A 27944-nucleotide genomic window follows, 5' to 3' on the forward strand; every position below is an offset into this window, starting at 1 on the left:
CTATCTACAGAGAGCGACTTTTTAACCTGAGCGGGGTCAGGTTACAATTCTCCCCGCCGGCCTTTCCAGTGGTTGCCTTTGTGGCGACCCACCCTTGTGAGTATAATCATCTCATTTATTCACAACAGACCTCTCCATATTAACATACTGCACCATATTGGGCTCTCGGTTTCTCCCCCATTTTCAAGCTTATCTAGAATATGGAATTCAGTTCTGGGCACCACATTACAGGAAAGATATTGCAGTTTTAGAGCAGGTGCAGAGACGAGCTACAAAATTGATACGTGGGATGGAAGGTCTCACTCACTTACCAAGAAAGGTTAGATAAACTGGGTTCATTTAGTCTAGAGAAAAGACGCCTTAGAGGGGATCTAATTAACATGTATAAATACATCAGAGGGCAATATAACAACTTGGTGGATGAGCTTTTTGTCCCTAGGCCTTCTCAAAGGACTAGAGGACATGATCTGTGCATGGAGCAAAACCGTTTTAGCCATTTATTTAGGAAAGGGTACAGTAAGAGTGATTAAGATGTGGAATGCATTGTCACAGGAAGTAGTTATGGCAAATTATATACCTGCATTTAAAGGGGGCTTAGATCCTTTCCTTGCGTTGAAAGACATCCATGGCTACAATTACTAGGTAATGCCCAGTGATGTTGATCCAGGGATTTTATCTGACTGCCATCTGGAGTCGGGAAGGAATTTTTCCCTTTTGGAGCTAATTGAACCACACCTTGTAAGGGTTTTTTGCCTTCCTTTGGATCAACAGGGATATGTGAGGGAGTAGGCTGGTGTTGTACTTTGTTCTGTGGTTGAACTCTATGGGCCTATGTCTTTTTTTTTTAACCCATTTTCAACCTATGTAATATCTGCACCACAGTGACCAAATTCATATAATGAAAACCTTTATTGAGAAAATAGATATCATGATATATATATTTTCTCAATAAGGATTTTCATTATTTGAATTTGGTCAGTGTGGTGCGGATATTAGGTATTTTTCTCCTTTTGGTATACTGCATTGTTCCATTTATTTGTTTGGTGCTTGTCCGCCCCTCTTTTGTGTTTCAATGGTTATAAAGGTGTCTGATATGAATTTAAAAAGCCTAGATCGGTGTTGAGTCCTTGATCTTTTTGTTGAATAGGATTATGATCATTCTCAATTCATTATGCATTTTAGAATACCTTTAAAATTCATAACTTCTGAATAGAATGCTGTGAAATGCAGCCTTATGTAAGGATACTCATATGTTACAATCAGGGCTGCCGTCAGGGAGGTACAGCCAGTACCACTGCATGGGTCTGGGGCCCAAACAGTGGCTCTGCCACACAGGTTCCAGCTGCGATAATGAATCATGCCCTTTTTTACTGCCTCGGACGCCGAGCTACTGCTTTTCGGCTCAGACCTACAGATGAGCGAGGCGGGTCTGTGTAACAACTCAACTGATACCAGCGTGGGAGTCCTCTCCGATCGTTCTGATCTTTATCTCTGCCCGTCTTCCTGCATGTCAGACAAACGCAAGTGAGATGCAGAACCAGGGCACAGACAGAGCCAGAGCAGAATGATCAGAGGGCTGCAGGAGAGTGCAGAGAAGAGAAGAGAGGACTCCTGTGCTGGAATCAGGCAAGTTGACATGCCGCTCTGATCTGCAGGTCTGCAATGTAACTGAAGAGCAGCAGTGCAGCTTGTGGGGGGCAGCAGAATGGTTACGAGCCAAAGATTTGCTTCATTAATCGCAGCTAGGGCCCCGTGTTTGGGCTCTAGACCCGGACCCAATGCTGATCTGCAGAGCTGAGGAAGAGGGGGAGCCCTATAGGGGGAGAGGGAAAAAAGTTCAGACCCCTTGCACATTACCTAATTTTGTGCCATGCAAGTTACTCTTTCTGTGTAATTGAACTTGCACCTGTCAGGTTAACCTCTTCTCTCCCTGCATCACTTGTCACATTGACTGCAGAACCCCTGTCATTCTTTGTTCAGCAACATTAACATGAAACACCCCACCTCAATATTTACTAGCATTTGCCTACCTGAAGATTTACTTCTTTTTCTGGGTACTAACATTCCTTGGAGCAATACAAGTTTAAAAGAAAGTAGTGCTTTGTGTTTGATGCTGTAGAAGTGTGATCGAAGCCAAAGCAAGCACTTCCTCTGGCAACTGGCCAGCGGTAGATTTCAGCACTGAATGAAACCGCTGTGTCATGGTGACAATGTCCACTTTTATGCTTAACACACATTATTTTAAAGAGTAACTGTAGTTTTTTTTTTTTTGTTACACAAATTAGCATTTAATAATCATTTAGTCAGTGCTTGCTCATTGCAAAACCTTTCCTAACCCTGATTGAGATTCTGACATTTATCACAGTTGGAGACATATTTAGTCCTATCAGGTGAAGTTCTGCAGAATGTTTGTTTATGGAGTATCCCGAAGCCAGTACAAAATATACTTGGTCTACCAGAATGCTCGTGGCGGGGAGGGGGCATAGCGAATCAGCCTAGGCTAAACATCATTGGGAGGGCAGTACTGCAGTGTTTCTGATGCTGAAGCCAGAAAAAAATACTTTAAAAGTGTGTATCCTGAATAATTTACTACATTTTATTGTGTCACTACAGTGCCTCTTTAAATTAGCCAACCTGTTCATTTGTGTACCATCTGTATGGGCCTGTTTCAACTACATGCAGCTTGGATGCAGAAAAACTGACTCCAATGAATGCCTATGGGAAAATCTGCATCAGAAAAATAACGTTTAGTGGAAACAGGCCCATAGGCTTTCATTGAAGTCTTTCTGCATCCATTCTGCATCCAATCTGCGTGTAGTGGAAACAGGTCCTTTCCCATCATTGTTTAAATAACTATATACCATTCAAAGACAGTACCTTAGTTACAAATGACTCAAGTTACATTGTTTAATATATACAAAGATGCCTTCATGTACAAAATATACAGTACTGGTTTTGTTACATATTTTTGCTATATGTTACAGTATTCTATGAACTGTTGTAAGTAGAAAATCAAGGTCACATTGAAAACAACCAAAAATGCCGTTTACACTATACTGTATGCCCAAATCCAGAGTTTACAGAAAGTAAATGACTTATCCACATTCTATTATGTAGTGAGAGGGATATAGAGATATATTTATTTAGCTAAAATTATTAGAGGCAGGGGATTAGCAGGATAGCCAGGCAACTGATATTGCTTAGAGAGGCCGAGGTGGGCTCATAGATTAAAAAAAAAAAAAAGTAGGCTACCTGATCCGTGGGGCTGAGCAGATCGGGTAGCCGCAAAAACCACCGCTCCTGTGGGCCGCACTGGCCCACTTTCACTTTCGTGACCTATGGGGTCACGACGCTGGAATGAGAGACTGCGTCTCTCAATCACAGCGTGCCGGGGAGCAGCAGGGGGCGCTGCACAATGGCATCTCTGGAAACCCTGCAGGAACTGGCGTTTTAAACAGGGAATACCTCTCCCTATTGTCGCTAATCTCGGGGGGTGGAATGGGCTATAGAAGCGGCGGTGTGGTGACATGTCATGAGGCAGAAAACATGCCTCACGGTCCCAACTGCCCCCCCCCACGAAACGTCTGGGGTTCTCTTTAAAAAAATAAATATGGCAACCTTCAAATCCCTCTCACTTCAATTAACAAACGACATCCTATCGCGAAACCAGTTTGTAAGCAGGGGACCGCCTATACTATATTGTACAGCACCATGGAAGCGAAGCAGTTAATTTGGGCACACACCTCTTTGATTAAAGCAGGCACTGCCATAGGCTGCAACTTAAATTTGTGGTTCTTGTGCACCAGGTGATTACATTTGGCACTGGGGTTCAGCTATTTATGTAGCCGAAGTCTGGATATCAGAGTTTGCATAAGGGTGCACGGTGCTTGGCTGGCTACAGATATTAGCAATACCTTAGTTAATGGGTGCCCCGGTTCGGTTATTATACAGCTGAACTCCAGATATTGGCACAGTTTGTGGCAGGGGTGCCCAGGGCTTAAGTATAGTATAGGCAAACTCTGGATATCCAAGCAGTTTGCGGCAGGGTGCCTGGAGCTCAGCTGTTATAGAGCCAAGATCCAGATATTGGTTCAGATGCTTGGCTGTTATATATAGAATAGCTATGGATATACTGTATATTGTGGCAGCACGACTTGAGTTGGCTGTCAAGGGGTGCCGCTAGTAGTAAAATATTGGTAATATAAATGACTGATACCCTACAATAGCAGGGCCTATTCTCACTTGAAACCCAGCATTTAAGCGCCTAAACTGAACCCCCCACCCCATAATTGCCAAAACCGAACCCCATCTGCGTAATCCTAACCCCCCCCCCCCCCCCCACACCTAGGGTGAACACATCCAATTTTTATTGGCCAATTTTAGCCCTCCCACGTAGTGCGAGAGCTACTACACAGAGGTGGTAAAATTGGCCAGCTAATATATATGCAGTTACCAGAATATGGCTACATTGAATCTGTCCTATTGCAATGTATGGTAATATTGTTACTTGATTGCTCTGCAAGTCTTTAACAAAAAGTTTAATACCTGATGTATGTATATTCTCAAACTAAATGACATGTTTTCTGTTTCTAGGTAACATGGGCCGACTTTTTCTGGGACAACTGCTATGACATGTTTGAACACTACATCCCTGGCTTTGCAAACGCCTATCCAAAATTGCTGGCAGTTAGGAAGAGAGTGCACGAAATCCCTGCAATTGCCGCATGGATAAAGAAGCGTCCAGTGACAGATATCTAATATACCAATAATTAAGTCTAAGCTGTCATACCGAACCAAATTCTGTTGGAGTAATAAAGCTGAAAAGTTAAAGATTGCAGTTGTGGTCTGTAGGTTTCTATTTACTGTAATGCCCTTTCAATTTAAAGGGACTCCGAGCAGTGCAGAAACTATGGAACTCCTTTTAGTTTTCGCTATTTTCGTGATTGAAATTGCAGTGGCCGCGATTTCAATCGCGAAAATAGAGAAAACTAAAAGGCGTAGGGTGACTATTTAGGTGTCGCCAGAAAGAGGAGAAAGAGAGCTTTAAAATGATATCCATCTTTCTATAGTTACATTGTATTACACAGGCCGACTTTTTCTGCTGAATGGAGCTGCTGACAATGGGGAAAGTGTCGTCCTGTGTAATACAAGTAACTATGGAAAGATGGATATCATTTTAAAGCTCTTTCTCCTCTTTCTGGCGACGCCTAAATCGTCGCCCTACGCCTTTTAGTTTTCTCTATTTTCGCAATTGAAATCGCGTCCGCGGCAATTTCAATCGCGAAAATAGCAAAAACTAAAAGGCGTAGGGCGACGGTTTATATATCATTGGAAAGAGGAGAAAGAGAGCTTTAAAATGATGTGCATCTTTCCATAGTTTCTGCACTGCTCGGAGTCCCCTTTAACAAAGTAACCAGAACATTGACATTCCCAGAATGAGCGTGAGACACATATGCCTAGTTCACAAACAGCATTACCACATAATTACAAATGCAATTTGCTGCAACATTCAAATACTTATTAACTGCTTTGCTTAACTGTATCCTCCCCCATAAATTAGTTTCAAAGGACACCTGAACTGAGAGAGGGATATTGGCTGCCCTGTCTATTTCTTTTTAAACACTGTCAAATGTCTTGCATTCTGATTTTTCTGGCATCAGTAGTATCTGAATCACGCACCTGAAACAAGCATGCTGCTAATCCAGTCAGACTTCAGTCAGAAACCTCATCTGCATGCTTATTCAGGGTCTAATGGTGGCCACTAGTGATGCTCATCCGAGCTCGGATATCCGAGATACTCAGATATCCTAGCTCTTTTTTCACTATCCGAGCTCGAATACCGAACTCGAATAGTATTAGCTATCCGGGCTGTGCTATCCGAGCGCACTCGGATAGCAATCAGCTATCCAGAGATATCCTAGCTATCCGAGCTCGGATAGCGTCATCCGCTCGGATAGCGTCACGTCACCTCGAGTCCTCACAAGCGAATCAGAGGGCTCCCAGCCCTCTTGACTGCAGCCAATCACAGAGGGGGAGCCTGGCCAAGCCCCCCTCTATAAATAGCGGGCACCATGTTGCCTCACTCGTCCTGCTTGTGACATACTGACTGACTGTACTGAGAGATTGCTCCAGTGCTTTTTGTCTGTGCAAGTGCATTTATTGTTCAATACAGCTAGCGTTTTTACACTCCAACACTTGATATTCACCTGTATTGCTTTGTATTGTAGATAGATTGTATAGAGATGTCGCGAACCTTCGCGGAAGGTTCGGTTCGCGAACCGCAATAGACTTCAAGGGGATGCGAACTTTGAAAAATAGAAAAAATTATGCTGGCCACAAAAGTGATGGAAAAGATGTTTCAAGGTGTCTAACACCTAAGATCTTTCAGTGACTACAAGAGGGGGGAAAAAAATTCAAAAATACCTTATAGTTTTTGAGAAAATCAATTTTAAAGTAACTCCTTCTGACCGTGGGAAAACTAAGCGCCCACCAACTTTAGCAGTTAATAGCAAAGCCGCTTTAAAAGCTAGAAACCCTAAACTTGTAGAAAATGTCTCGCTACATGATAGCCGCTGCTCAGCGGCATCCCCCCAGCCCCTCCGATCGCCTCCGGTGATCGGAGATCAGGAGATCCCGTTCAAAGAACGGGATCTCCTGGAGGGCTTCCCCCATCGCCATTACGACGGGCGGGATGACGTCATCGACGTCGTGACATCAAAAGGGACTCCGATCCACCCCACAGCGCTGCCTGGCACTGATTGGCCAGGCAGCGCACGGGGTCTGGGGGGGGGGGGGCTGCGGCGCGACGGATAGCGGCGGATCGGCGGGTAGCGGCGGCGATCGGATTGCACATGCAGCTAGCAAAGTGCTAGCTGTGTGTAGCAAAAAAAAAAATTATGCAAATCGGCCCAGGGGGGCCTGAGCGGTGCCTTCCGGCGGCATAGCCCGTGCTCAGCACGGGCTTACCGCCAGGGAGGTTAAATATTGTTTCCTGCTATCTTTTTAACATATCCTGCAAATTTGGTGTTGCTAGGATGTAAGGGGCCTTTGCTATTAACTGCTAAAGTCGGCGGGTGATGATAACCAACCAGAATTATAGGGGTGCAAAAGTGCTGAATTCTGTCATAGGCTTCCATTAGGCTCCCTATTTCACTTTCAAAAATCTCAAATCTTTTCAAAGGGCAATTGCTCAGCAGTGGCAAATGTTCTAGCATTGTAGGAACTGTTAAGGGGATCATAACTGGTGAGTTTCGGGCCCCTAGGCCGAAGAGGTCATAACCTAGGGTCACAAAAACCTGTTTATTTGGGCAATTTCAATGGTGGCAATTCTGACGTACATAAATCGCAGCCATGGCCGTTAGCAACGTCTGAATCTCACGAAATGTCTCATGCAGGTAGAAGACATATTCTGCTCTCTGTAATCTAGTCACACCTGTTCTATTGTTTAGCTAGATTCTTCTATTGTTTAGTTAGTACTGCAGTCAGTGCTAGTAGATGTTAGAGGCTGCTTCAAGTCTATTGACTCATTCAAATTTGAAATTTAACTGACTCTCGTCTAATTAAAATGGAAAAGCGTTGCAAACTGCAATCGCCTACCAGATGTGCAGGATCTAAGGCTAACTCCCTGACATTCCTGCAGGAGTTGGCCCACGCAAATACTTGCATCTCAACAGGGGTGCCGCGTGTAGGCCTCCTTGTACCCCCAGGAAATGAAGGGCAGTGCAAAAGCCCCCACAAAGCATCCACTGCCCGGGAGCACCGCAACTGCCCCTCACGGGGGGGGGGGGGGGGCGAGAACGCATGAACGGTATACTCCCCAGACGCGGCTTACGCCCGGAGAGAACCATCCATGCTGCCCCCCAAAGGATAGATGCCCTAACCTTGCGAATATTGCTTACCTGTGACGCATATGCGCATCCTGGGAGCAAACACACCAAAAAAAGGGGGAGGGGGGCACAGACACACCCCCCCGGTGCAACACTACTGCCGGGGGATAGAGTTGGGCCGAACCTCCGATTTTAGGTTCGCGAAACCGGGTTCGCGAACTTCCGCGGAAGGTTCGGTTCGCGTTAAAGTTCGCGAACCGCAATAGACTTCAATGGGAATGCGAACTTTGAAAAAAAAAATAATTATGCTGGCCACAAAAGTGATGGAAAAGATGTTTCAAGGGGTCTAACACCTGGAGGGGGGGCATGGCGGAGTGGGATACACGCCAAAAGTCCCCCAGGAAAAGTCTGGATTTGACGCAAAGCAGCGTTTTAAGGGCAGAAATCACATTGAATGCTAAATGACAGGTCTAAAGTGCTTTAAAACATCTTGCATGTGTATATGTTACGGCCAAAGCCAGAAATCGGCCAATTCTAGAATTGGCCGGCCGTTTCTAGAACTGGCCGATTTGACGTTGGCCAAAGTCCAAAATGCTGTAAATTTCTGACATTGGCCGGCCAGTTCTAGAAACGGCCAAAGTCAGTCGGCCAAAGTCCAAAATTCACAAATCTCCACTTTGCGTTGTGACCGGCCAGAACACGAAGTCTGGTCGTAACAGTACTGATACATAGAGGTGATAAGGGGAAAAAAATAATTTGTCACCTTGCTGCTAATGGTCCACAGCATCCCAGAAAAGTGGAGTCAGAGTCAGATTACAGTGCACACCATCTTTCAGAGGGAACGCTGTTCTAGCATGATTCCGAATGGCAGAGTCTGTTACTGGTTTCCCCCCTCACAGCTTTGTGAAAGCTGTGCAACTGCAGCATGTGTGTGAGGATTTCCCTCTCTGCAGAGTCTGGCTTAATCAGAGCAGCATTTAATTGACTGGCAGCTATTACCTAGCAATGGATAAACAGTGTGCGCTATGGCCGGGAGAGGAAAGAGGCTAGAGCTGTGTGCAGATCTGTGAGGAGATTGCAGGTTGGATCAGGTTTCCACAGGCTGCAGTGTGAAGTTCATTGAGGAATGAGCCGGCTCTAATCTAAGAGCCGATGCTTTGATGTGAACATAACCTCCTCTGACTCTCAGGGTTCCACAGGCTGCAGTGTGAAGTTCATTGAGCCGGCTCTAAGAGCCGATGCTTTGATGTGAACATTACCTCCTCCCGACTCTCTGCACAGAGAATCAGGCGGGGCTGCTGCCGGAAGCAGAACAATAACACAGGGGACAGCGTGATGGGGACAGAACTTTCAAATAGGTGAGCTTTGGGACTTGGCCGGCCACATTTAGTCAGAATGCGTTCTGGCCGGCCAAAGCCCGAAATTACTCAGCATTTCGTGTATTGGCCGCTTCAGGCAGCCACTTCGCGTTGTGACCGGCCAGAACCCGAAGTGGCCAGACTTCGGGTTCTGGCCGTAACATATACATCAATCAGGTAGTGTAATTAAGGTACTGCTTCACACTGACACAACAAACTCACCGTGTAACGCACCGCAAACAGCTGTTTGTGTAGTGACGGCCGTGCTGGACTGGTGCGCACCATGGCGAGAGTGCATGTTTTGGTGGCTTTACAGCCCATATGGTCGCCTGGCTGATGTAGCTGAATGACAGAACAGTGACTGTCCAGCTGATCAAATTTGGTCTGACCACAATGAAGCAACGACCTTATTATCTTTTGTGTGCCCCCCGAGACACTCATCTATGCGCCGGTCATTGCTTCATTGTGATACGCAAGCCCCTTCACCACGGCAAGGTAATGATCACGAAGGGGAATGGGCGCATGTACATGCCTTTTCTTTTGTTGTTGCAGCTGCCCGCAGTGCAGCCAGAAAAATTAGGCAGTCATGTACACGCACCAGAAAAATTATTACAGCGGCCGCTGCTAGCAGCGGCCTAAAAAATTCAGCAATCCGCCTGGAGTCCCGGACCCTGTTGGTGGTGGTGGAGAAGGTAGTCAAGCAGCCTGCAGGCAGACATGCTGTGTGGAGGGACTGGGAGCGACTTAATCTTCTTGGGGCAGGCCAGGCAGCCAGTCACACGGCGTGCAGGCAGAGATGCTGTGTGTGCGGGGACTGACTTAGTCTTGGGGCGGGCAGCAGCCCTCCGGGATTTATGCCTCATTCATTTTGATAAAGGTGAGGTACTTAACACTTTTGTGACTTAGGTGACTTCTCTTCTCTGTGACAATGCCTCCAGCTGCGCTGAAGGTCCTTTCTGACAGGACGCTTGCGGCAGGGCAGGAGAGAAGTTGGATGGCAAATTGGGACAGCTCTGGCCACAGGTCAAGCCTGCGCACCCAGTAGTTCAAGGGTTCCTCATCGCTGTTCACAGCAGTGTCTACATCCACACTTAAGGCCAGGTAGTCGGCTACCTGCCGTTCCAGGCGTTGGAGGGTGGATCCGGAAGGGCTACGGCGAGGTGTTGGACTAAAGAACGTCCGCATGTCCGACATCACCATGAGATCGCTGGAGCGTCCTGTCTTTGACTGCGTGGACACGGGAGGAGGATTAGTGGCAGTGGTACCTTGCTGGCGTTGTGCTGTCACATCACCCTTAAAGGCATTGTAAAGCATAGTTGACAGCTGGTTCTGCATGTGCTGCATCCTTTCCACCTTCCGGTGAGTTGGTAACAGGTCCGCCACTTTGTGCCTGTACCGAGGGTCTAGTAGTGTGGCCACCCAGTACAGCTCATTCCCCTTGAGGTTTTTTATACGGGGGTCCCTCAACAGGCAGGACAGCATAAAAGACGACATCTGCACAAAGTCGGATCCAGTACCCTCCATCTCCTCTTGCTCTTCCTCAGTGACGTCAGGTAAGTCAACCTCCTCCCCCCAGCCGCGAACAATACCACGGGAAGGTTGAGCAGCACAAGCCCCCTGCGACGCCTGCTGCGGTTGTTCTCCTGCCGCTGTCCCCTCCTCCTCCTCCCCCAAAGAAACACCTTGCTCATCATCCTCTGAGTCTGACTCGTCTTCTGCACACGACTTCTCTTCTTCCTCCTCCTCCCCCCTCTGTGCTGCCGCAGGTGTTGAGGAAACAGCTGGGTCTGATGAAAATTGGTCCCATGCCTGTTCCTGCCGTAACGGTTCCTGGTCACGCTCATTCACAGCTTCATCCGCCACTCTACGCACAGCACGCTCCAAGAAGTAAGCGTAGGGAATTAAGTCGCTGATGGTGCCCTCACTGCGGCTCACCAGGTTGGTCACCTCCTCAAACGGCCGCATGAGCCTGCATGCATTTTTCATCAGTGTCCAGTTGTCGGGCCAGAACATCCCCATCTTCCCAGACTGTTTCATTCTACTGTAGTTGTAGAGGAAGTGGGTGACGGCTTTCTTCTGTTCTAGCAGGCGGGAGAACATGAGCAGGGTCGAGTTCCAGCGAGTCGGGCTATCGCAAATGAGGCGTCTCACCGGCATGTTGTTTTTGCGCTGAATTTCCGCAAAGCGTGCCATGGCTGTGTAAGACCGCCTCAAATGCCCACAGAACTTCCTGGCCTGCTTCAGGACATCCGCTAAGCCAGGGTACTTTGCCACACATCTTTGAACCACTAGATTCATGACATGTGCCATGCAGGGTATGTGTGTCAGCTTCCCCATATGCAAAGCGGAAAGCAGATTGCTGCCGTTGTCGCACACCACGTTGCCTATCTCCAGGTGGTGCGGGGTCAGCCACTCATCCACCTGTTTCTTAATAGCAGCCAGGAGAGCTGCTCCAGTGTGACTCTCCGCTTTGAGACAAGACATGTCTAAGATGGCGTGACACCGTCTTACCTGGCATGCAGCATAGGCCCTGCGGAGCTGGGGCTGTGTAGCTGGAGAGGAGAACTGCCACTCAGCCAAGGAGGAGGAGGACAGCGAAGAGCATGTAGCAGGAGGAGAGGAGGTAGCAGGAGGCCTGCCTGCAAGCCGTGGAGGTGTCACAATTTGGTCCGCTGCGCCCTGCTTGCCATCGTTCACCACCAGGTTCACCCGATGGGCTGTGTACGTAATGTAGCGGCCCTGCCCGTGCTTGGCAGACCAGGCATTCGTGGTCAGGTGTACCCTTGACCCAACGCTCTTCGCAAGAGATGACACCACTTGCCTCTCAACTTCACGGTGCAGTTGGGGTATGGCCTTTCTCGAAAAATAAGTGCGGCCTGGCATCTTCCACTGCGGTGTTCCGATGGCCACAAATTTACGGAAGGCCTCAGAGTCCACCAGCCGGTATGGTAACAGCTGCCGAGCTAACAGTTCCGCCACGCCAGCTGTCAGACGCCGGGCAAGGGGGTGACTGGCTGAAATTGGCTTCTTCCGCTCAAACATTTCCTTCACGGACACCTGACTGCTGCTGTGGGCAGAGGAGCAGGAACCGCTCAAGGGCAGAGGCGGAGTGGAGGAGGGTGCCTGTGAAGGTGGAAGGGAGAAAGCGGCAGAAGCAGATAATGCACCTGATGGAGGAAGAGGAGAAGGAGGGTGGCTTTGCTTTTGTGTGCTGCTGCTGCTTTTGCTCAGGTGGCAATCCCATTGCGGTTTGTGCCTTTTCTCCAGGTGCCTTCGTAAGGCACTTGTCCCTACGTGAGTGTTAGCCTTTCCACGGCTCAATTTTTGTTGGCAGAGCGAACAGATGGCTTTGGTCCGATCTGAGGCACACACATTAAAAAATTTCCACACCGCTGAGCCACCCTGGGATGTGGGCACTATGGGGACCTCAGCAGCTGATGCTGAAGGGCAAGTTGGCTGGCTGTACATAGGGGGCGATACATGGTGCCGGACTCTGCCACCAGCTGTTTCTGACGAAGAGCTGCCCCAGCTTCTTTCAGCAACTTCTCTCCTCCTCCTACTCTCTGACTCCCCCTCTGAACTGTCCCCCTCTTCATCTCCTCTATTGGGAACATACAGAGGATCCCTATCATCGTCATCATCGTAATCATCCTGCCCAGCTTCGCTTGACTCAGAAAAATCCAAACATGCACCATCAGTAGGTCCTTCATCCTCCTTACATGTTACATCCATAGTGTTGCCGCGTAACGCAGACATATGAGCTGGTGAAAATTCATCTGGCTGTAACAATAATGGCTGTGCATCAGTGATTTCAACACTAAATAATTCTTGCGAAGTGTCAAATGCAGCGGAAGTGGTGCTAGTAGTAGCGCTGGTGGCTGAGCAAGATGAGGTGTTCTGTGTCGCTAAATACTCAACCACGTCCTGACAATCTTGGGAGGTGATGGGACGTGCCTTCTTCCGAGCACTGTACTGTGGGCCAGGTCCACACGAAATTACATTTACACGACCTCGCGCAGACCTGCCGGGTGGCCTTCCTCTGGCTCTGGCACTACCTCTTCCTCTACCTGTTTTGTCCATATCGGGTATGCACGGAGTGGTATATCACACTGCGTGCACTCACGTAGGTAGGTGGGTTCACTTAACTGCACAGGTATACGCACTGATGCGGTGGGTTCACTGAACAGAACAGGTATGCAGTGGCAGGTTCAATGAACAGTACAGGTATACAGTGGCGGGTTCACTGAACACAACAGGTATGCAGTGGCGGGTTCACTGAACAGGTATACAGTGGCGGGTTCACTGAACAGAACAGGTATACAGTGGCGGGTTCACTGAACAGTACAGGTATACAGTGGCGGGTTCACAGAACAGGTATGCAGTGGCAGGTTCACTGAACACAACAGGTATGCAGTGGTGGGTTCACAGAACAGGTATGCAGTGGCGGGTTCACTGAACAGTACAGGTATACAGTGGCGGGTTCACTGAACAGGTATGCAGTGGCGGGTTCACTGAACAGTACAGGTATACAGTGGCGGGTTCACTGAACAGAACAGGTATACAGTGGCGGGTTCACAGAACAGGTATGCAGTGGCGGGTTCACTAAACAGGTATACAGTGGCGGGTCCACTGAACAGAACAGGTATGCAGTGGCGGGTTCACTGAACAGGTATGCAGTGGTGGGTTCACTGAACAGGTATGCAGTGGTGGGTTCACAGAACAGGTATGCAGTGGTGGGTTCACAGAACAGGTATACAGTGGCGGGTTCACTGAACACAACAGGTATGCAGTGGCGGGTTCACTAAACAGGTATACAGTGGCGGGTCCACTGAACAGAACAGGTATGCAGTGGCGGGTTCACTGAACACAACAGGTATGCAGTGGTGGGTTCACTGAACAGGTATGCAGTGGTGGGTTCACAGAACAGGTATGCAGTGGCGGGTTCACTGAACAGTACAGGTATACAGTGGCAGGTTCACTGAACAGAACAGGTATGCAGTGGCGGGTTCACTGAACAGTACAGGTATACAGTGGCGGGTTCACTGAACACAACAGGTATGCAGTGGCGGGTTCACTGAACAGTTATACAGTGGCGGGTTCACTGAACAGAACAGGTATACAGTGGCGGGTTCACTGAACAGGTATGCAGTGGTGGGTTCACAGAACAGGTATACAGTGGCGGGTTCACTGAACAGGTATGCAGTGGCGGGTTCACTGAACAGTACAGGTATACAGTGGCGGGTTCACTGAACAGAACAGGTATACAGTGGCGGGTTCACAGAACAGGTATGCAGTGGCAGGTTCACTGAACACAACAGGTATGCAGTGGCGGGTTCACTAAACAGGTATACAGTGGCGGGTCCACTGAACAAAACAGGTATGCAGTGGTGGGTTCACTGAACAGGTATGCAGTGGTGGGTTTACTGAACAGGTATGCAGTGGCGGGTCCACTGAACAGAACAGGTATGTAGTGGTGGGTTCACTGAACAGGTATGTAGTGGTGGGTTCACTGAACAGGTATGCAGTGGTGGGTTCACAGAACAGGTATGCAGTGGTGGGTTCACAGCACAGGTATGCAGTGGTGGGTTCACTGAACAGGTATGCAGTGGTGGGTTCACAGCACAGGTATGCAGTGGTGGGTTCACAGCACAGGTATGCAGTGGTGGGTTCACAGAACAGGTATGCAGTGGTGGGTTCACAGAACAGGTATGCAGTGGTGGGTTCACAGCACAGGTATGCAGCCAGACGGGAACAAGTTAAGCCTAACTAATCTTTCCCTGAGAGACAGTCTGCAGCAGCTCGCCCTACTCTCACTAACGCAGGCAGCACACGAGTGACCGTAATGGCCGCCGCTGCCTGCCTTATATAAGGGGGGGTGGGGCTCCAGGGGCTAGTGTAGCCTAATTGGCTACACTGGGCCTGCTGACTGTGATGTAGAGGGTCAAAGTTGACCCTCAATGTGCATTATGGGGCGAACCGAACTATAGGTATAGGTGAAACTGGTTAGATGCACACACCTCTGTTTCTCCCTTTGCAATGCTGCTGCATTGCCCTGCTCCTGCTGCCTGTGCAGCTCCCACCGCCAGGGTGCCACAGGCCACTGATACCACCTATATTTAACCCAAAACACAATTGCTGCGTAATTTTTTGGAGGTGTCTGGGGTGAAAACTTTCATGTCCCAGTTGTGCGGTTGGACTTTGGACATTGGGCTGCACAACTGCTGTCTGGAACCTAAGCCTGATGTTAATTTACAGATATTTTTTTTTGGTGGGGGGGGAGGATTTTAAGTCCCCACATCATCAATTAGTGTTCCCCTTTACAAAATAATGATGCTACATGCCTCATATACCCTAAAAACGTTTTTAAAGCAATTTAAAGGCCACTTCCGTTTTTTCTATCCGGATATCCGAATTTGCCCGGATACTGTGGTCGGATATCAGATTTGCATTTGGATCGGAAAATTTTGAACTCTGATATCCGACCCGGAGGGGTTTTGTATTAGCAATGTTAAATAAAGCGTATTTGTACAGTAGACAGTGGTGTATCGATTTTGCTCTTTAGGATTACATATTCCCCACTGGCTCCCCGTTCAGGGTGCACAAAACATACAATTTGGGTGCAGGATATTGTTAGAATAGACTTGAAGGATCGGATATCTGGGTATCCGGATCCGAATCGTATCCGAATTTTGAAAAGGGGTATCCGAGCATCACTGGTGGCCACTAACAATAAGATTTGCCAGTTGTTTAGGAACGATTCTTTGTATGAACGATCGGAAATTATCATTTGGGACTACTAATGGACAAAAATCTACTAACCAGTCAGATCAGATTAATGAAATTAAACCAGTTTTCAAATCTATTTCATTAATGTGATCGGATTGGTAAGGAGTTTGTCAATTACTGGTACCAAATGATTATTTTCAATCATTCGTAGGAAAGATCGTTGTAATTGATTGTCCAGAAAATGTTATTGTTATTGGCCATCTTAAGGCTAAAAGTATTACAGGCAGATGATCAGCAGCACAGCCAGAAGCAGGAAATGTGGGCGCATGAGGCAAGTGGACAAAAAGGGCACCGCCATTGACTCATGTTAAATATCGTTTAAAGTGGCGCACAATGGGAAATTTGAATGCCCCGTGACGGTTTACAAAATACTTGCTATATAATAATTTACAAACATATTTACCATAGTTATCGTTTCCATCTTCGGAAAGTTTAACAACTAAAACACAAATACAATTCCTCCTCAAATAACTATATGGATTTAAAAAATAATTTGATAAACAATGTGAGTTGTAGGGTTAGGCACCACCAGAGAGTGTTAAGGGTTAGATACCACCAGGGGGGTCTTAGGGTTAGGGATAGGTAGAGAGAGGGTTCTGTGTGAGAGTAGGGTTAGGTTTTGTTGTAGTTGTAGTAAAATGTTGGTATTATTTACTAATGTTTTACTATATTTATTACTAATGTACTTTTTTCTTCATTGTTATAAACAATATTGCCTGGTTTTATTACATGAAGAAATGATAAAATAAGGTTATAGACAATACATTACAAATATATTATCGTTTTCAGTGTCAAACAATATTTTCTGATTTTTATTACAAGAAACGATAAAATGATTAGACAATATCATTAAATTTAGGCTACAGCACACGCCCTTTTTTGATGTACGAACAGCCAGGCAATTTGCATTGTTTAACCTCTAGCCGACCGCGTCATGCCGAGGGTTGCGATATTTGTGTGCCCCCCCCCAGGCTCCTCTGAAATTAGCTGTAGGCTAGCGACAATCTGCTTATCGCTAGCCTGCTATTTACCTTGCAATGGTCAATCTGCGTCTCCTCCCGCATTGTCTTCCCCACCTCCTCCATAGGCATTGCTCCCCGCCTCTTTCAACTTCCTCCGATAGGAAGCCAAGCTTGTCGCCAAGCAGATTGTCGCTAGCCTGTCGCTATTTTCAAGGGGGGGAGAGAGCAGAGCCCAGGGGGGGACTAGGAGCGCACACTAAGGACACAGAGGCATGTCATTGTGCACAGGACTTGCCTCTGTGCCCTATTAGCTTTAGTAAAACCACCTTGGGTTCTCTTTAAAGGCTCAGACAGTCTATAAGCGCTTTCCTGAGCACTTTTTAGCCTCCAGAGCTTTCTGAAAGGTTTTTTACAAACCGCTGCCATTGACTAAAAATAAAATGGCGGTAAAATCGTGCAATTTTAATGTAAGTCAATGGGAGTGTGTTTTAAAAAATTAGCCATGAGTGAAAGAAAAGTTTTTGTGTTATCATTCATATTGTATGAAAATGGAATGAAATCAAATTCTGCAAGGGTATGCAAAGCTATGAGCACAGCTGTAAAATGTATGCATTAAGTGAATAACAATACATCTATTTCTCTGCAAAACAACGGGCAGAGAAATATTTAATACAAGGAAAGAAATTAATTTAAATAGATGAGCAAGAAAAGGAGTAGACACTTACCTGCATGTTAAAGTGAAATTAGAGGAACATAGCAAAGCTAACATACATTCAATCAAGGCAGTCTAGTTGCCCATCAGATGATGAATCTACCTACATTCCTTCTGTAGGAGGCCATGATCATTGTTACCTCCCGTTACGTTAGACTGACCTCTTTCCAGTCTTTAAAAATGCACTCCCGACCTACTACCATTGTGCTCCGTGTTGAAATGTCTAGCCACATGGGATGACAAGGCATTGCTCATATCATACGCTTTTTCTTAGAATGAGAGGGAGATAGGTCAATCTCTTATTTAGAGGTCTGAGACCTTGAGGAGGAATCCCCAGTGAAATCCCGTTTTTGTGAAAGATTAGTTATGGAGGTCTGACAGGTGATATCGACCAGGAATGTCATCTTGGTCTAGGATTTCACTCTTGGCCTCAGTTAGGGGTTAGAAGGGCCCTTGGCGTAGCAGCATGAAGTTCAAGTCACAGGGAGGGGTTGGAAATTAAAAAGGCAACCATGAACATCTCCCCGATTAAGCTTTTGACTAGCAAGTTGCCACTGAGGTGTGTGAATTAGTTTGATTGCTACTGAAGCATCCACTATTTTGTTCTACATTTAAAAACAAACAAAAAAACTTCTAATTTCTTTCTCAATATGACTTAGAAGAGAGTTGTAAACTTTTACCATCCAGTCTAAGTTTTCCGATCACTTATATCGCCACACTGGAGATGCTTTAGTAAATTATGCCTGCTATATAAAAAAACAAACAAACATAAAAACCTAGTCCAGGTCTGTTGGACTATTTAGGTTTAAGAGCATTGTTAATTAAATTTAAACTTCCCAGGTTAGATTTGGGCACACTTTAACCGCCTTCGCTATAAGATTCTTTCCAGATTTAATTTCTAAAAGCGGTACAACTCTTTCCCTGAGTATAAGCAGCTAGAGATGTAGCCAGAGAGTGACCCCCTTACAGGCAGCCAGAGTGCCCCCCCGTATGGCAAGCCAGAAAGTGCTACCCTCCCTTAGGCAGAGTACCCCCCTTTATAGGTAGCCAGGCAGTGCTCCCCCAGTTTAGGTAGCCAGAAAGTTATCCCCCTGTTTAAAGGTACTCAGAGTGCATCCTCCCCTTATGGCAAGCCAAAAAGTGCTACCCTCCCTCATGCAGTGTACCCCCCCCCCCATTTATAGGTAGCCAGGCAGTGCTCCCCTAGTTTAGCTAGCCAGAAAGTTCTCCCCCTTTTGATAGGTAGACAGAGAACCCCCACTAGTGCAGGCAGCCAGAGACTGTCCACCGCTTTCAGTGTATGTAGCCAGTAGGTGCCCCTACCGTTCAGTATATGCCATCAGATAGTGTCCCCCCCATCCCCTATGTAGAGTGCGCAGTGAAGCCTAGATCACTCACCTCCCCAGGATCTAGTCACATCCTGGAAGTCTTCCCCCTGTCCTGCAGGGGACGCTGCATCTTTAAGCTGGGATCATCCTTTGTAGTCATGCAACAGAAGGCAATTTCCGCATAGTGATGGGGCCCTGAGTGGACACGGAAAAGCCTGGCTGCTGCCTCTGGATACCGGCGAGGTGGGTGACACTAGAGCTCTGCTGTGATCGCTGCACACAGCCCTCCCAACAGTATCTGTGAGTAGTTCAGGGGTTACCGCTAATTGCTGTTAAAACTAACCCTGAGCTACACTTGGCAATGCTGCCAAACATGCACGAGTAAGGCAGCAATGTCTAACCACACAGGTATGTTTCTTTGATAGAGATTTTATTTAAAAAAAATGCCACTTTAACAAGACTAAACCACTTGCAAATCTTTATTTACTTTCTTCACGGAGTCAAAAAAAAAAAAAAAGAAAGGAAAGAAAATGGAAAAAATAAAAATAAAAAATAATAATATAAAGCCACCGGTCCATGTAACTGAAACAGCACTGAATGGAAAAGACATTGAAAAATAATACATAAATCAGTACACATACATTATGTAGCGTTAGAGGTACAGAAAACAGTACAAAAATACTGACAATCTAAAGGTCCAGTGAATTTGCTGTTAGAAACACAACTTTCCCTTTACTGAGAATGTTCTGTATTTGGAAAATGCAGGTAACAGCTGCTGTGTGAGGAATAGGCCACCAGACAGCTTGGGTACCCCAAATGGCTACAAATTTACTGCATTTCTTATAAGAAATACATACAAAAATGACAACCGTACACAATTCAGAAAGTCTGTATAAAAAGCATTGCCTTGAAACTGTATCTAAGGAAGAAAATGCCAAGCACCGGTTATTGTTAAAGACCAAGGGATGCTTTTAGTAAAGTTGCCATATCTAGAGGAATGGATCCTTCATCTCCTGGAAAGAGAAAAAAAAAAAAAGATCATTACTAGTTGACAATTGTAAGAATTGCTTTCTCAAACACTGCAATTAAAAGTGTTCCTGCAAATTGGCTCTGTTACCATACCAATTCACGGTGTGTCGTCTTAAATAAATAACTGTTAAGGGTCTATGGCTAAAAGTAATAGAGGCAAAGGATCAGCAGGACAGCCAGGCAACTGCTATTGCTTAACCATATCAGCCCGCTGGGATTTTTCACCTTATGGACTAGAGGAGTTATCACCTGTCAGCTCTTCTCCCTTTCATTCCCCAATAACTTTATCACTACTTATCACAGCGAAATGATCTATACCTTGTTTTTTCCACCACCAATTAGGCTTTCTTTGGGTGTTAAATTATGCTAAGAATTATTTTATTCTAAATGCATTATAATGGGAATAAGAAAAAAATTAGTTATTTTTCAGTTTTCAGCCATTACAGTTTTAAAATAATGAATGCTACCATAATTAAAATCCACACATTTTATTTGGCCATTTGTCCCGGTTATTGTAACGTGTAGGTGTGTTTTACTATTTGGCCACAAGATGTCCCTACTGAGCAAAAATCCCATTAGCGTACAATGTACGCTAATTAGGATACAATGTATCACTACATTGTAACCAGGGAAGTGACGTAGGCTTCCATCGGAAGCCTCCGATCCCAGTGGCGGCGGGGAGGTTATGAATGGAAACATTGTTTCCATTCATAAATTTAACGATCGGGCGGCGGAAACCGGCTCCATTTACAGAATAAACACTGTTTTTGAACAAAAACAGTGTTTATTCTCGGCGGACATGCTCGGATTGGCACAGGGGACTTTTGTCCCCTGCAGCCAATCTCCCCTGCTAGCAGCAGCAGCGCGATCGCCTGCAGACCCCCCAAACTGCAGGGAAGTGACTAGGGCATCCCTGCGGCTCTAGCACCTGCCACTGCAGACGTGAAGCTCACGTCCGCGCGGCTGAAATGGTTAAAGGATACCCGAGGTGACATGTGACATGATGAAATAGACATGGGTATGTACAGTGCCTAGCATACAAATAACAATATATGTATATTATTATATGTAATAACCGTGACAAATGGGCAAATACAATAGGTGGGTTTTAATTATGGAGGCATTATTTTAAAACTATAATGGCCAAAAACAGAGAAAGAATGATTTTTTTCCGTTTTTTCTTATTCTTACTGTTAAAATGCATTTACAGTGAGGTAGCTCTTAGCAAAATGTTCCACCCAAAGAAAGCCTATTTGGTGGCGAAAAAAAACAAGATATAGATCAGTTCATTGTGATAAGTAGTGATAAAGTTATAGGCTAATGAATGGGAGGTGAACATTGCTCGGATGCATAAAGTGAAAACGACTGAGGGCTGAAGTGGTTAAAGCGGATCCGAGATGAAAAACTAAACATAACAAGTGACTTGTCTATATATCTTATCTAAAGTTTAGATAGTTTACACAGCAAATCTATCTTCAAACCGCTTCAACAGTATATTAATATTTTTTCCAGTGATACAATGGGAGCAGACATGTTTTCTGCTTGTCACTATTACACAATTACACACACAGGCAAGCTTATCTGTATCTAGGCATGCTAATCTGCATATTCTGCGAAAACTCCACTCTTATCTCCTCCATTACACAGGCAACTGATCTGTATCTGCACTGCAGCTCTCAGATTGTGAAAACTCTGCCTCTGAAATCTATAGCTAGTAACACCTTTTTCACCTGCCCAGACTGAAATCCCACAATCCCTTGCAAGCGCCAAGGCACTCTGGAGAAGCTGTGGGTGTGGCTTGATTAGTTTATAGGAAATTAGAGTATTAAAACAAAACAAGTATTTGGCTTGAGGAATGCCCTATAAACTATATGTAAGGAACACAATTATGCAAGGAGTAAAAGTTCATCTCGGATCCACTTTAAAGAGAACCTGAAGTGAGGTATTTGGAGGCTACCATATTTATTCCTTTTAAATACCAGTTGCCTGGCAGGCCTGCTGGTCTATTTTGCTGCAGTAGTGTCTGAATAACACCAGGAACAAGCAAGCAGCTAATCTTCTCAGATCTGACAATACTGTCAGGAAACACCTGATCTGCTGCATGCTTGTTCAGGGTCTACGGTTACAAAATAATAAAGAGCACTACCTGCAGTTGGGGCTCACTAGAGTACCAGAGGGTGTCCAAATTTAGATGAACTTCCAGGTTCTGTGCAGGAACACCCTATTCACACCCAGACCACAGACCCTTCTAACCACAACACCATCCCAACTCTGGCCATGCCCCTCCCATATTAGCCATACCGCTCCTGCTTCACAGCCATATAATGCACCAGGCTTTGCACCAGTGTAGAGCATTAAACCTGGATCACATGGGCTAGGGGAGGGACTAGAAGTCAAAACTGGTGTCCCATTTTTGTCAGACTTTTGTGGACCTGCTACCAAACTCCACCAAAAAAGGGGAGAACTAAGGTGGTAAGATGAAACAGAATACATTATCAATTTAATTTACTTTATCAACCACAGGATCACTTTAAAACTATATCTATTTTGTGCTTTATCCAAAGTGAGTGTTGAAGAGTTTGTAAGTTTTTCTTACCTAATAAAAGCATATAATACAAGTTAAAATAGATACAAAGCTACACCAGCCACCAAATCAATGTATGTGACTATATTAAAGTCAGTTTTATTATTTTGGCACATTAAAGTTAACTTGCCCAAAATATATGGGATTTTACTGCTCCTAAAAGTGAAACTTTTACCTGTTATGGTATATGCTTTTACGGAAAGGATATTGTTATGTAAAATGAACGTCATTAAAGCGGAATATAACCCTGCATTTCAACTTTGCTCTAAAACATTATTTACAGCATATTATATGCAACCAGCAATTTTTTTTTTTACTAGACCAGCATTGGAAGGGTTACACACAGAGCTTTAAAGTTCCGTGGATAGAAATGCAGACGCATCCGAAGTTTAAATAGATACATTTAAGTAAACACAATGTAACAAGTGTGGAATGTGACACACACGTTCTGACTGTGCAGGAGCTGGAGAACAGCCAGAGTGTGTAACATTCACCACTTCCAATGCTGGTCTAGTAAAAAAAAAATGCTGGTTGCATATAATATGCTGTAAATAATGTTTTAGAGCAAAGTTGAAATGCAGGGTTATATTCCACTTTAATAATTAAAGCTCTCATTCATAATTGTAAAAAAAAAAAAAAAGTAAGAAGAGGCAGAGTATCAGCATGACTGCCAGGCAACTGGTATTGCTTAAAAGGAAATAAATATGGCAACTTCCATATCCATCTCAATTCAGGTGTCCTTTAAAAGGAAATAAATATGGCAGCCTTCATATCCCTCTGGCTTCAGTTGTTCCCTAAGAGGGGCATCCCTTTTCCCAATTTATCAGATCTCTTAAAAAAATGGGAAACGGAGGCAAAAATCATTCTTGTTCTTTACTTTTTTATTATAAGGTTTTTGAAGAGATGTGTTCTGACATTTTGGTGAACAATTAACCACTTCCTGCAATATGGACATTTATAAATAACCTGCTTGTGCAACTATAGTGCAAATAGAACGTTTATACAAGTCCTGCTATTCTCCAGAAAGTGCCATGGTAGCACTCATGTCCACGCTCGTGCATTTCTTCCTTTCACTCTATGACATAAAGTGGTTAATCTTGCATTTTTAGTTCTACTACTGGTTGAATACAGTTTTTAGCTTGCACATCAGGGAAGACATTTTTGTAACGTTTTGTGTATTAGGCAGCTGATTAATAATTGTATGTTTTCCAGACATACCTGTATCTGCGGTGGTCATGTCCTGTTCTAATCGCAGTTTCTGTTGACTAATTTTTAACATGGACTCCTCAATGGTTCCTTTCCCAATTAACCTGATAACATTCACTTCCCTTAAAAAGAGGAGAAAAAGTGATCATTTCAGATTTCACTAATCATTAAAGTACACATTTTGTTAATGTTTTAAGACAAAAGTAATGTCGTTATCTGTATTATGTGGACTCGCTATACAATGCAAACCCTTCTTGAAGGTACCATTTTCTAGTACACAGATGGAACCTGCACACCTCTGTAACAAGTGTCATACTGTGGAATGTTAAGCTTGCTGTGTCTACCTGGCAATACACGAGTTTAAACTCCCAATACTTCCAGCACAGCAAGACTAGCCAGATACAGACTACACTGAGCTTTATCAAGCCAGAAGCAAACTGCTGCCCACACAAAGCAATCAGAATCATGGTTTCATTCAACAGCAGAAACTACATTTTTTGCTCTGGACAAATGGCAATTTTGCTCCAGTATTAGCCTTTGAGAATTAGACATTTAATGTCACACATAGTGTCCATACATGGTACATTTTTTTCGATTAGATAATTTAGTTTGATTATTCCCTTAGTTTGAATATAAAGATTTTTCCAACATCATGAAAATAGAATCAAATCGAATTGAGTGTGGAAAACACGACCATGAGAGCAGAACAAACACAGAATTACAAACTACTAAAAATCCAGCAAAATTGCAGGCACAACTGTGATCCCAGGCATATGAAAAAGGAAGGAGGGGCAATGCTAATCCTGCTTAGGGACCATGATTATAAATGGAAAAGCAGGTATTGAGGGAAGTGGCCAATTTACATACAATCATTAATTCCTCTACACTCATGATACGCACACCAAGCTGGAACACTAGAAGCATTAAAAACAACTCGGTTACAAGATTGTGCAGCTGAAGAAAGGGAACATTAGCTTCCAAAATGGATTGCATGCAATAGCATTCTGTACTACACCAGCGATGAGGTTTTCCTGTTATGGAAAGGGTCCCTTACTCTACCTATTCCACTCAGCAAGCAAGCAAACATCTTATGCTCCAAACCTGGTATTCCCGCTGAGACACTGTCAGGCTCAACCACTCTAGAAACACATGCACATATATTATGGCCCGTACTCACGGGCTGCAGAAGTGGCCTGTCGCCAGCACACGTGAGCGTGTGGGCGACAGCTCCTCGCCAGGTCCCTCCGCGTACACACGCGGAAGAGGGACCAGCGGCGAGACGGAAGCTGTCGCCGACGTTCCTACTCCCCCCGCCGGAAGCTCCATTTACCACAATGGAGGTTGCTGTCGCTAGTCCGCGTACTCACGCGGACTAGCGACAGTTGCGGGGGAGGTGCGGCGGCGACTGTCGCCATGCGATTGAAACTTTAATCGCATGGCGACATGAGCGACGGGCGACAGTTCGGGGTGCGCGCGCGCGACGGCCCATACTCACGGGCGACCTGTCGCCGCAACACGCGTGCGCCGCGTGTTGAGGCGACAAAAGTCCCTCGTGAGTATGGGCCATTAGTCTGAGATTGCCCGGGAGCAACAAATTGCACTACTAACACCAAATGGTCTGTACTGGCACTGGGGACAGGAGAAGTACAGCCTTCAGCCAGACCACAATGGCTGTTATGACATACATACATACAAGGAAGGAGGGGCTATACTCATCCTGCTTAGGGACCGTTTACACTTAATCAGTTGTTGTGCGTTAGTGCACGTTTTTTCCATAGCAGCGCATTGGGAAGAAGGTTTCAGTTAAAATGCGTTAAAGAGGAACTTCAACCTAAACAAACATACTGTCATTAAGTTACATTAGTTATGTTAATTAAAATAGATAGGTAATATAATCTCTTACCCACCCTGTTTTAAAAGAACAGGCAAATGTTTGATTTCATGATGGCAGCCATCTTTTTGGTTGAAATGAGGTTACAGGGGGCATGAGAACACAAGTTCCAACTGTCCTGTGTGCTGACCACCCCTCCCAGTTGCTAGGCAACGTGAACAAAAACAGGAAATTCCATCATGCTTTGGACAGCATCAGGAAAAAAAGCCCAGGCAGTTTTCTTTGATGGGTGAAGCTTAGCTAAAAATGCAGCTAAAAATGATGCTTTGGTAAGAAAAACAAAGTTCTAATGCTGTGAAACTTAAAGAAACACCAATCCTTTTCAGTTTTGCTGAGTAGATTTTTAGTCCAGAGGTTCACTTTAAGTGTGAAAGGTGCCATAGGAAAACATGGGCATTACTTTGAAAATCCGTTTTCTTTCAGTTATAACTGAAAGCAACTGATTAAGTGTAAAAGGGGCCTTAGGGAGCATGATTTCAAATGGAAAAGCAGGAGCTTTGCAACCTAGTTGTTTTTAATTCTTCTAGTGTTCCAGCTTTATGTGAGAGGCATAGGGTCAATGACTGTTTATGAAAAGCTGTACACATTGCTTTTCCAAACAACAGCAAGTAAGCAAAAATACATCAGTTTAGTTTTTCACGCTAAAGCTAACTATACCTTATTCAATTATAACTCTAGCCACAGAATTTGGACATTATTAGGGCTCTTTCATATAAGCAGCTGACAGGTGGTGAATTAGCCACCTGTCAGCTGCTCCCTTGCACTAACAGGGCACTGGTTAGCTCTCGGCAGCAATGGTAGACAAGTTGCCCCCCATGCATATATGTTGCTGTTCTCTGTTGCTGGGTAACTCCACTGTGTATCAAGCGCTGATACTCGTGGGGACACAAATGCTGCCATCCAAATGGCGCTCGTAGGCAGACGGGACGCTGAATTGCCCAACAAGTGCACAGTTTATCCTCCTGTCTGAAAGGGGCCTTACTTTTTTCTATGTCTTACAAGACACTAATAACCTAGCATGTCCACAAGTGATGACATAAATCCTGCCTAGAAATGGTAATAGATTAAATATGCAAACAAATAGGACAAAAACCAGCAGGACATTCACGTATTGGATGATTTAGCCAGGTCAAGAAAGCCTGCTAATAAGAGGTCATAAATAAGTTCCCAGAAGTTGCAAGAAAACTGTTGTGTCCTCTAACTTTCCAGCCTCTTCCTCAAACACACATTACAACAGCTAGGAAATTACAAGGCATCTTACATAAGCCAGAGGGTGGGTTGCAGACTTCTGTAAACGTTACATTTACACATGTGATAAGAGCTTGCACAAGAAGTTAGCTGCTATACAGTGTTTGGAATAAAGTGGGTATATGTGTACATGAACAGGGTGAGAGCAACAAAAACATGTCATACCTACAAATTAACATCTACAGCAACATATGCAACAATAAAGATGGATCTGTTAAAGGCTAAATAAGTACAGGAAAACATGTATTGTCAACATTTTCTAACATTATAAATGCTTTACTTAGTTTGGCCGACTCTATGGCACCGATCTTCTGCTTGCTTGTCATTGTAAGGATTGCAGTCTATGTCATGAAGGATCACAATGTTTGCTGAGGTAAGGTTTATCCCAAGACCACCCGCTTTAGTAGATAAGAGGAATATAAATATATCCATGTCCGTATTAAACTCATCTATAAGATGTATCCTGCAAAAAAGAAAAGAATACATGATTTAATAAAGGTAAGTACTTAAGTACCCTATATACTCGCATATAAGCCGACCCGCATATAAGCCGACCCCCCCACTTTTACTTAACAAACCAGTAAAAAATGATTGACCCCCATATAAGCCGGGGGTAGGAAATGCTGGCCGCCTTATTCCCCTAGTGTGTCCCAGTATCGCTAGTATAGTGCCCAGTACAGCTAGTATAGTGCCCCAGTACAGCTAGTATAGTGCCCCAGTACAGCTAGTATAGTGCCCCAGTACAGCTAGTATAGTGCCCCAGTACAGCTAGTATAGTGCCCCAGTATAGCTAGTATAGTGCCCCAGTATAGCTAGTATAGTGCCCCAGTATAGCTAGTATAGTGTCCATTATAGCTAGTATAGTGCCCAGTGTAGCTAGTATAGTGCCCCAGTATAGCTAGTATAGTGCCCATTATAGCTAGTATAGTGCCCATTATAGCTAGTATAGTGCCCAGTGCAGCTAGTATAGTGCCCCAGTATAGCTAGTATAGTGCCCAGTATAGCTAGTATAGT

At 45.1% G+C, this 27944-nt stretch overlaps 2 protein-coding genes across 3 annotated transcripts in view; one reads left to right on the top strand and one right to left on the bottom strand.

The window, feature by feature from the left end:
- HPGDS (hematopoietic prostaglandin D synthase) overlaps window positions 1-4837 on the top strand; it is a 93202-nt gene extending 88365 nt beyond the window's left edge. For both annotated transcript variants that reach the window (XM_068270927.1, XM_068270934.1), the window contains exon 6: window positions 4594-4837. In XM_068270927.1, coding sequence (XP_068127028.1) covers window positions 4594-4758 — 165 coding nt within the window. In that variant the 3' untranslated portion in view covers window positions 4759-4837. The remainder of the gene's footprint in view (window positions 1-4593) is intronic.
- Window positions 4838-19433: 14596 nt separating this feature from the next.
- Window positions 19434-27944, bottom strand: part of SMARCAD1 (SWI/SNF-related, matrix-associated actin-dependent regulator of chromatin, subfamily a, containing DEAD/H box 1) — a 168856-nt gene continuing 160345 nt past the window's right edge. The window contains exons 22-24 of the mRNA XM_068232555.1: window positions 27211-27393; window positions 23804-23913; window positions 19434-19985 (exon numbers count right to left, since the gene is read on the bottom strand). Of these exons, the coding sequence (XP_068088656.1) occupies window positions 19924-19985; window positions 23804-23913; window positions 27211-27393 (355 nt within the window). The 3' untranslated portion in view covers window positions 19434-19923. The remainder of the gene's footprint in view (window positions 19986-23803; window positions 23914-27210; window positions 27394-27944) is intronic.

This window comes from Hyperolius riggenbachi, chromosome 1 (assembly GCF_040937935.1).
Source record: "Hyperolius riggenbachi isolate aHypRig1 chromosome 1, aHypRig1.pri, whole genome shotgun sequence".
NCBI lineage: Eukaryota > Metazoa > Chordata > Amphibia > Anura > Hyperoliidae > Hyperolius > Hyperolius riggenbachi.